The 10,576-nt window shown below is 45.6% G+C and overlaps 1 protein-coding gene across 1 annotated transcript in view; it reads right to left on the bottom strand.

Annotated features, from left to right (window-relative positions):
• Positions 1-10,576, bottom strand: part of SEMA3A (semaphorin 3A) — a 397,277-nt gene that overhangs the window by 67,204 nt on the left and 319,497 nt on the right. The window contains exon 7 of the mRNA XM_015422974.1: positions 7,492-7,634. Coding sequence (XP_015278460.1) covers positions 7,492-7,634 — 143 coding nt within the window. The remainder of the gene's footprint in view (positions 1-7,491; positions 7,635-10,576) is intronic.

Genomic DNA, 10,576 nt, shown 5'->3' with positions numbered 1-10,576 from the left:
ATGGCGAGGAGCGGGGGGGAGGCAAGTGGGGCAAGGCAAGGGGGGGTGGAGGACACGGGGGAACCAGCAGGATGGGGGGGGTACTTACCTCCTCCTGCTGTTTCCTCTGCCTCCCCCCCCCCGCAAGGAGGGCCGGCTGGACGGCGCTCTTGAGGAGCGGGGCAGGCTCCCTCTCCGGGCTGTGGGGCTCGGAGCGGGGGGGGAGAACAAGTGGAGTCCCAACTACAACACAGTAGGCAACATTTTGTTGCGGGTCTCCACTTGTTTGTTCTAAAACTGTTTCAGGTACAGACATCAAGCTGACTGGTCAGTAGTTACCCAGATCCTCCTTTCCCCCCTTATTGAAGATGGGAACAATATTTGCCTGTCTCCAATCTTCTGGCACCTCACCTGTTCTCCAAGAATTCTCAAAAATAATGGACAGAGGCTCAGAAATTACATCTGTGAGTTTTCTTAGTACCCTCAGATGCAGTTCATCTGGCCCCAAGGTTTTGTTTCATTTAAAGAAACTAGGTGTTTATGTACTACACCTATGCTAATCCTAGGCTGCAACTTCCCTCCCTCATTACGTATTTTGTTTTTGCCATGTTGAGCACCTTTTCACTGGCAAGAGAAGACTGAGGAAAAGTAGGAAATGAGCAGTTCTGCCTTCTCTTCACCATCTGTTACAATTTCACTTTCCTGTCCCCACAATGGGCCTACCATGTCTTTGCTCTTTTTCTTTCTTTAAACATACGAAAAGAACCCTTTTTTGTTGTTTTTAGCATCTCTCGCTAGCCTAAGCTCATACTGAGCTTTAGCTTTCCTAACTCTCTCTCTCTACAAGCACTGTTTATTTGTTTCTATTCATCCTTGGTTATAAGGCCCTCCTTCCATTTCCTAAATGAGTTTTTTTTAATTTTTCAATTCTTCAGAATTACTGTTATTGTCTTTACTGTTTTTGCAACCAGAGTTATAAACAGCAAACCCTCATTCCACAATAAATCTTGTTCCACAGAAAATATGGAATAATTTAAAGATTGCTACTGCAAAAGTTATGTGATTTGACAACAGCTGCTAGAAATTTTGCCATGCGCAGAGTAGTTTGTTTATCTTTGTCTCTAAGTAACCAGGATGATTTTGCTCCTTGAGAGAGGAAGTTCTCATTAAATAAAGGAGAGATCAGTTCATCTCTTAGAGCTAAAAATTTGGGACAATCAAGCAAAATATGATCCACAGAGTCAATTTTACTGCTCCTGCAATTACAGAGTCAGAGTATGAAATCCCATTCAATCTTCCTGACATCACAGCTGAAGGTAGGACATTCAGATGCGCTAGCCCGAATGCCCTTCTATACTTGGGAAGAATTATCTCAGATAAGTAGTTTGGCATTGTGGTTGGAGGCTGAATGCCTGCTGAAAACGTTGAGCACTAATAGATGTGCTCTCATAGTCAAAGTCTCTCAAACTTCTTCTAATGAGCTGTGACAGTTCTTGTCCACTCGTGATTTCTATCACATCGTGGGTGATATCCAGATATACTAGTTTACGGTTCAGTAATCTGTTCCAGTCACTTGTGTGGTGGTCCAGCTTAACTAGTCTGAGGAGGTTTAGATCTGGGTTTGATTTTAGAGTCCTAATTTTCAAATTGAATGCTTTTCCCCAAGGCCTTTGCTTCATAAGACATATCCCCAACTTTGGCTCTCAGGGCTATTCCAGGCACACACTGAGGTGTTCCCAGAATATTGTGTAGGAATCTTAATACTGGTCTGTCGATACTGTCTGTTACTGCACTGATCCAGAACCTGGCCGCATTAGCACCTGTCCAGCAACTTTAGCATTGGATACCTTGACTGCCGCAAGAACATATTGGCCACCCGTGGAATAATAAAATCTTGAGATGTCCTTCCCAGTACTCATAGCGGTTCTAACAGCAGAGTTCAAGTGCATCTTCCAGGAAAGCTGTTTATGGAGCCACCTTGGCTTCTTTAGGCTCCTCTCATTTTCCCTTCTCATAGGAATCCTTTGTGATTGTACCTTCAATATTTCACTTTTAAGAAACTCCCACCCCTCTTGAACTCCCTTCTCCTTAAGTATTTCTGACCATGAGATTCTACCAAGCTTAACTTTAAGTTTGTCAAAATTTGCTTTTCTGAAGTCCAACCTATATGTCTGACTATGTACAACTTTTCCCTTCCCCAAGACTGTAAAATCCAAGATTACATGGTCACTACTACCCAGGGTGCCAACTACTTTCACCTCATCAACCAGTTCTTTCCTGTTGGTGAGAATTAAGTCCAAGAAAGCAGATCCCCTTGTTTCCCTCTCCACTTTCTGGGAAATGAAGTTGTCAGCAAGACAAGTCAGAAATTTACTGGACCTTTCATTTTTAGCAGAGTTGGACTTCCAACAGATATCTGGGTAATTGAAATCTCCAATGACCATCATGTCCCATCTCTTTGAGAACTTCGTAATCTGTTCTAGTAGTGTCCCATTGAAGTCCTCTGCCTGGTTTGGTGGTCTATAGCAGACCCCCATCAGAATATCAGTATTACTTCTTACTGTCAGCTAGCTGCCATTGTATCTGTTGTTACCTGCTTAACATGTTTTTCCCCCCCCCCCCGGGTTCTTGTAGCTTCATTATGCTTCTCTGTATTTTGCGGTACTGGCCAAGGTCATGCAGCTGGTGGGGGGAGTCGGTGCTTCGCTCGGCTTGTTATGGTTATCTACCCTGTGAACTGAACCTGTACTGATAGTACTGAACTGTTACGTTCCCATGAAATGGGCGCGCGTTTACGAGTTCTATTCCCGCCAGCGGGAACTGGGCTCATTGGCCCTAACATGGTTCAAATCCCTTTATTATGCTATATCTGTGTATTGATAGTCATTCCTAACAATGTCCTTGTTCCTGTCTGAACCATCGCTTTGAAATAAACCTTGCTTTGAATCAAACATGGAGTTATTTCGAATGCCTGGGGATCCAACACTTACTCCTTTTATTTTTACCCAGAAACTCTCAACTGGACTTTCATGCTCAGATGTACATATTTCCTCACAAGTATATACCTCCTTTACATATAATGCAACTCCTCCGCCCTTCCTTATTTGTCTGTCCCTCTTAAATAAGTTGTACTCCTCAGTCTTAATATTCCAATTGTATCATCCCACCAAGTTTCAGTAATGCCTATTAGGTCATAGTTCCCTTCCTGGATTAGGACTTCAAGTTCCTCCTGCTTGTTTCCCATGCTCTGTGCAATAGTGTAGAGACACTGGAATTGATGTTTTATGCAGCTTGAGGTTTTCATTTCTAAACATACCTGCAAGTTAATATTACCTAGCATATGTGCCACTCCCCGTAAAATATTAGTGTTCTTATCTCCAGTTATTGGTATCATACTAGCCTTTGAATTTTTTGTCTTGCTCCCCCATATGATATAGTTTAAAGCCCTCCTTATCAGATTTGCAAGGCTCTTACCAACGACATTTTTTCCTACCCTTGTGAGGTATAAACCGCCACCCAATGGTGATGAAAGCATAATCCAGGATCCAAAAATCCAAACCTTTCCTGATGATACCATCTTCGTAGCCAGTCATTGATTTGCAGTATTCTTCTTTCCCTTCCTAAGCCACGAGCTTTGATAGGAAGAACCCCCTTAGCGGGGGTTCGAGCGGGGTAATAAATCGAACGATAAATAAATAAATAAAAAACACTTCCTACACTCCCAGGTCCTTCACCTTTTTATCCATTTTTGGCTGTGCCAGGCAGTATCATCTGTTCCCACATGGATGAACAAGAAAGGATAATAATCCATGAGCTTGAGGAGCCTTCCTACCCTTTCTGTCACAGCCTGGATGCATGCAACTGGTAGACAGCATACCTCTTGAGACTACAAGTCCAGTCGGCACATTTTAGCCTCTACTTCTCTCAGTAGGGAATCCCCAATTACCAACACATGCCTTCTCCTATATTGGGGAGCAGAAGCTCGAGTCCTCTCATCCATGGGGGCCTGAGACATTTCCTTCAAGCTTTGTGGAGGCTGAGAGAGGTGCCCTTGTTCCAGTGGTCCAGAATCAATATCTGTGGGGAGATTCTGGAACCAATTGCTTAGCAACAGAGGCTCAGAACCTCTCCTGATTTTTCTGTTCCAGTGGGTTATATTCTTCCATGCGCCTTCCTCCCATGCTGGGCGCTCCTCCATTTGCCGAGATAATTTTCCTTCCACCTCCTGTTTCCCTCTCAGAAGGGCTTCATCTGTTTTGTCCAGGAAATATTCACCGTCTCTTAAAACGTGGAGTGTGGACAAGGGTGCCTCAAGTCCCTGTATCTTCTCCTCTAGTAGGGCTACCAACTTACACTTGCTTGAAGTGTAATTGCTGTTACCCTCTGCGATGAAATAGGGACCTGCCCTCAGCCCTGAGAGACTGAATAGCCATTCGCTGGCCTGCAAGCCCCTATTTTCGCCTGCCCACCCTGCCTGGTGGGGCTATTTCCCTTCCTCATTCACTGCCACCACTCACTGAATTGACACTGCCTTCCTAGCGGGACAGGGAGAGCTGATTTCCCAACCTGGGAAAGTGGATATCTCAATCTTTGGGCGCCCCCTGGAGAGTTTGCAACCTCTCTGATTTGGGCCCATTTGCGTTCCTTGGCTTCCCTTTGTCTCTGGTAATGTGCTGAGCGGGAAGGAATATGTGGTCAATGCACTACCAGGCTTTATAATTTAAAAAAAGTTTTATTTTAACTATATACAAGTTAGGCACAGAAAATAAACACAGGCACATCAACTCAACCTGGGTAGAAAATAAACACCATCTAAACACAATTAATCTGTCCCCTACACACACCCTCTCTACCTCTATAGTGGGTGGCTGCAGGCCAGGATTTGCTTTCCCCCTCCTCTTGGTTGGAGAGAAACTTCAGCCCTTCACTGGACTGGTCACCAGTACTGCTAACCCTCTTGGCTGTCCACCATGATTTATAGTGGCCTGGACCAGTGTTCCCTCTAAGCTGAGTTAGTGTGAGCTAGCTCACAGTTTTTTTGCCTCCAGCTCACACATTTTTGTCCTAGCTCAGGCAGGATTGCTCCAGAGCAGACTAATTTATGCAGTAGTCAAATTGCTCACTCACAACTTTAATGCCAGTAGCTCACAAAGAAGAATTCTTGCTCACAAGACTCCACAGCTTAGAGGGAACATTGGCCTGGACTGACCATGGAGTGTTGGTAGCAGGAGTCCCACCTGTACGCCCCCCTTGAAGCTGCTGTTCAAGCTCAGGCGAAGGCCAAGACTAGGCTGAGACTAAAAGCCTCCCTGGAGGGCTAAAGCCTTTTTCTGCCAGGCTCCTCCCCCGGGGTGGGTTCATACTTTCCCACACTTTCCCCCTAAACCTTCTGGGAAATGTAGGCAGGGAGGTATGGCAGCCCCATTGTTCCCTATGGAGTCCCTCCCCCCTCCAGAGGATTAGCAGCCATTTTAATGTACTGCTGCCTCTGCCTGGCAGCCATTTCGTTACACCCTCATGTAAGAATATGAACATGTGATAGACTTTGCACATCACTGCCTCAGCTCCCTCACCAGCCATTCTGCTGCAATACATTCCAAAATTAGTTCAGTTTAACTTGCACTTCCTTGGTAACTCCCCTACCAAAACTGCCTCTCAAGACTACTTGTGAAAGGTTTGCAGAAGCAGAAGAACTTAACAGATATAGGATGAAAGAGCTACTCAGCTTCCTACAGGGCCCCCAGGCCAGACCCCCAGGCTAAGATCCCTTGAGCTCTCACCCTTCGGATGGCACTTCTGGTGAGGAAGAGCCTTACACAATTGAAGGCTCACCCAGCAGACGGCGAAGCCAGCAGTCAGCCCTAGGCAAAACTGCTAAAAGCTACAATCAGTTACACCCAGGCAAAAGAGGCAAACAGAAACCACACTTCCTCAAACAGGTACCACTATACACACCCACACACCCTCAAACACTATCCTCCCACACAGTAACCTCAGTTAATTCTCAGCAGTTAAGAAAAGGCAAATAATAAAAACACTCACCACTCTAGCAGCAGCTCCCTCTCCTGCTCCTGTCAAAGCCTGGCTGACTTTGGTCTGACTTTGGCAATATACAGGTTGAGAATTCAGAATTGGGCTTCTAAAACCAAGGCCTAACACTGTTCTCCACCACTGCTTGGTGACAGTTTGCTGTAGTGGTTTCGGAACGCGGACTCTAGTCTGGGAGAAGAGGGTTTAATTCTGTACTCCTCCACATGCAGCTGCTGGTGTGACCTTGGGTCAGTTACAAGTTCTTTCAGAACTGTTCTCTCATGAGCAGTTCTCAAAAGAGCTCTCTCAGCCCCACCTGCCTCACAGAGTGTCTGTTGTGGGGAGGAAAAGGGAAACGAGATTGTAAGCCGCTCTGAGACTCCTTTGGGTAGTGAAGGGTGGGGTATAACCCCAATCTCCTCTTCTCTTCTTCTTTTTGATCCTTGAGTGAAGAGGCCAGATAGATCCTGGATCTGAAGGATGAAAGATTTCCTGCTGCCCCAAGCCTGAATTCAGTGTGGTCAAAGTGATTCCCAAATGCCCTTCCTGCTCAATCAATGGTACAGCAGACTTTCTGCCGAGCTTCTGAAGGCAGAGCTGGCAATGACCTTTGGAATACAACCACGCCAAACATAAGCCCTTTCAATCCCATTAATTTAAGCAGGGAAGATAGAAGTACAGGCTTGATATGTGTCCACTACTAGCCCCAGGTTTTGGAGAGCCCTGAATATGATGCCTGCAGTGGGCCTCCCCTTCCATAGTGTGGTGATTCTACTCCTTCTTTGCTGCCATCACTGCTGGCTTACATGAACACATAAAGCTGCCTTATACTGAATCAGACTCTTGTTTCATCAAGGACAGTGTTGTCCACTCAGACTGGCAGTAGCTGTACAGGGTCTCAGGCAGAAACCTTTTATTTTACCTCCCACCTGACCCTTGCTGGGATTTGAATTTGGGACATTCTGCGTGTGAAGCAGATGCTCTACTACTGAGCCAGAGATCCACCCCAAATTTCTTGGGGCCTTGCTTTCTTTTTCTGGGCTAGCCCAAATGTACCTCATTTCCTTCCAAACCTTATGTAGCAACAGTGAACTTCAGATGCCCTGGGAAATGCACTCAAATGCCATGAAGGAAATTGGACAGGGGTCCTTATACCCCAGATTTTTAAATTCAAGAACTGGGTACTGGAAGGAGGAAGGAAACGCAGCTGGTCAGCGAGAAGGCCTGACAGTTGCTGCTACTTTGTGACAACCAGAGATAAAGGGGGTGGGGGAAGGATTTGTCTTTTCCCCTCTTCCAGTGATATCATTGGCTGTATAACGAGGTTGAGAATTCAGAATTGGGCTTCCAAAAAAAAGGTTCTTTTCTTTTCTGTTTTTTTCTAGACAGAGAAATAACTTGGCTGGTTAAGACCAAGTGCAAATCAAGGTGGATAGATTTCCACCATCACTCATTAATTCCCATCCAATCCATTCATTTTACCTTACAGATCTGTCCTATTCGGGAATGCATGGCTTTCCCAGAATGTTCCCCATCAATTGCATTTTCACGGAAGAAAAAATAGATCTTGTCATCTTCTGGGTTGTCACTTTCTGGGATCAGATGTGTGCTAATAAACCGTGGATCTGAAAAGAAAATGCATTATAGTGGGTGGATTAGAGCAAATGAAAGAAGTGAATTTCATTTTAATTTTCATGTTACTCAGTCTTCACCTCAAATACTGTAAGCGACTGCAACCACAAGGATGGCTGTAGAAATACACTCTGGATTCCAATTTTCTTGTGCAAGTGCAAAGTAGCAGTTACAGTGTTGGAATGTTTGATCTGGGAGACCCAGGTTCCAATCCCTTCTCTGCCATGAAACTCTCTGGTGACTTTGGAACAGGCAGGACTTGGGAACATTCAGTTTGGAGAAGAGAAGGTTGAGCGGGAACATGATTGCTCTCTTTAAGTATTTGAAAGGCTGTCACTTAGAGGAGGGCAGGGAGCTGTTCCTGCTGGTAGCAGAGGACAGGACTCACAGCAATGGGTTTAAATTACAAATGGAAAGATGCTGGCTGGACAGCCAGCAAGAGTAGTTCAAAAGTTGAACTGGCTGCCTGAGGAGGTGGTGAGTTCCCCCTCACTGGCAGTCTTCAAGCAGCAGCTGGCTGAATACTATCAGGGATGCTTTAGACCAGGGGAGTCAAACATACAGCCCACAGGCCAGCCCCAGCCCCTGCAGGGCTTGGCCTGTGAGCAACTGGCTCTCTCCTGTTTCCTGTTTCCTTCATCGCAGCTGCTTTTGCCTAGTCTCTCCTATTTTTTGCTTTGCAGAGGAGAGAAAGAAAGCCAAGCCTCCCTTCCCTCATTTGGCTGAGGGCTCCTCCCCCTCCTCTGGGGAGGGAGGGCAAGGAAAAAAGAGAGAGAGAGAGAGACCCATGGCTCTTTTTAGAAGACCTTCAATGTTTTATTCCAGGTATAAGCTTTTGTGTGTGTGCAGACCTCTTCAAAAAGGGGGGGGGAGAAAGAGCCAGTGAGAGCACGAGAAAGATATATATATATATATGTGTGTGTGTTTAACATCAATGTTTTATTCCAGGTATAAGCTTTTGTGTGCAAGCACAATTCTTCACAGAGGGGGGAAGGGAAGGGAGGGAAGGAAAGAGTCAGAGAAAGCATGCCAGAGAGAGAGAGAGAGAGAGAGAGTCCCATGGCACTTGAAGAGATCTCCCTTTCTATTTTTAACAGATTGGGTGGGGGGAACATAACAGCACAGCTTGCATTTTTTATTACTGAAAGAGAGCAAGAATCCAGTAGCATCTCAAGGACTAACAAAATTGGTGGCAGGGCATGAGCTTTCATGAGTGACTGCTCACTTCTTCAGATACAGCTAGAATGTGAGTCAATCTGTCCTTATATCTTGGAAAGTGAAATGACAACAGCAGGCATTAGTAATGAGAGAAGAAACCTAGGTCTCAATTCAGTCCAGGAGCCTGCATTATCTTAAGCTTCATTATCAGTTGCAATTCAGCAGTCTCTTTCTAATCTCCCTTTCATATTCCTTTGTAAGAGAATTGCTACTCTTAGGTCAGCAACTGAATGTCCTGGAAGATTAAAATGTTCCCCCCACTGATTTTTGAACGTTGTGGTTTCTAATAGCAATAGAAAAAGAAAGAGTCCAGTAGCACCTTAAAGACTAATAAAATTTGTGGTAGGGTATATACCTTCATGAGTCACCGCTCACTTCTTCAGACTTATTTCCATTTATTCTTTGCATCCTCCTGGACCAAACTGAGACCTAGATTTCCTGTTTAATTACCAATGCTAATATTTCCATGCCTACTACCGCTCTGCATATCACACCTAATCCCATCACACCTTCTATTGCCATTCAACAACTGAAATCACCTTTATAAAGTTTATATCTCCAGAAGGAGAAGGAGAAGGAGGAGGAGATTGGATTTATACCCCGCCCTTCACTCAGAGTCTCAGAGCAGCTTACAAACTCCTTTCCCTTTCCTTCCCCACATCAGACACCCTGTGAGGTAGGTGAGGCTGAGAGAGCTATGACAGAAACTGCTCTTTCAAAAACAGCTCTGACAGAACTATGGCTTGCCCAAGGTCATCCAGCAGCTTCAAGTGGAGGAGTGGGGAATCAAACCTGGTTCTCCCAGATTAGAGTCTGTGCACTTAAACACTACACCAAACTGGCTCATATTACTGTCTTGTAGTACCTCATATTACACTTTATGGCACACATGGTCTGGCCCAACAAAGTGATATTTATGTCAGATCCAGCCCGTGTAAAAAATGAGCTTGACACCTCTGCTTTAGACTGATCCTGCATTAACCAAAGGATTGAACTAGATGGCCTTTATGGCCCTTTCCAACTCTATGATTCTATGACTCTCTCTTAGCCTAACCTACCCCACAGGGTTGTTGCTGTGAGGGAAGAACAATGGCCACTGCACTGAACTCCTTGGAAAAATATCTCTCCTATATTATAATCCTGTTTTGGGGTGGCAAGATTCCATGCTCTCCCTCAGCCATTGGCCCATCAGCTCCCACTCAAGAGTACTCATGTGACATTGGCTGGGTGCTGGGTCTGCTCCTCTTTCCCGCCCACTCCCCCTTCAGCCACTGTGCCCTGTCAGAATTACTGGCAAACGGCTTTCTCTTTGACAAAGACGCTTTTCCTGTGTGGGACTAACTGTTCCCTCAGTGGCTGTTGGTAGGTGTCATGAAATGGCAGTTACTTGTGTTTGTAAGATGGCTGTGGTTGTTTGTTTAAAATTTTCCCCCATAAGGTTTAATGAGCTGTAGTTCCAGAGAGGGGCCTGCAGGGTATCACTCACTGGGTTGAATGGGGCTTCCTCATCTGCTGGCCCCAAGGCCAAAATGTGTGGGAAACCAGGGACTGTCCCAGGGCAGTCTTCGTCCCTGGGAGGCAGCAGAAATTCAGCCACTCCACAGTCGGCTGGACCAGGGAATGAATGGAAGGTCCCCTGCTCTCTAGGGCAAGAGAGAGAGGCTGAAGTACAGGTGAGCCCACAACCTCCAGAGGTAGAGAGTATTGTGTGTAGGGA

This window comes from Gekko japonicus, unplaced genomic scaffold, assembly GCF_001447785.1.
Source record: "Gekko japonicus isolate JY-2015 unplaced genomic scaffold, Gekko_japonicus_V1.1 scaffold145, whole genome shotgun sequence".
Taxonomy (NCBI): domain Eukaryota; kingdom Metazoa; phylum Chordata; class Lepidosauria; order Squamata; family Gekkonidae; genus Gekko; species Gekko japonicus.
This window is presented reverse-complemented; position numbering and strand designations above follow the sequence as displayed.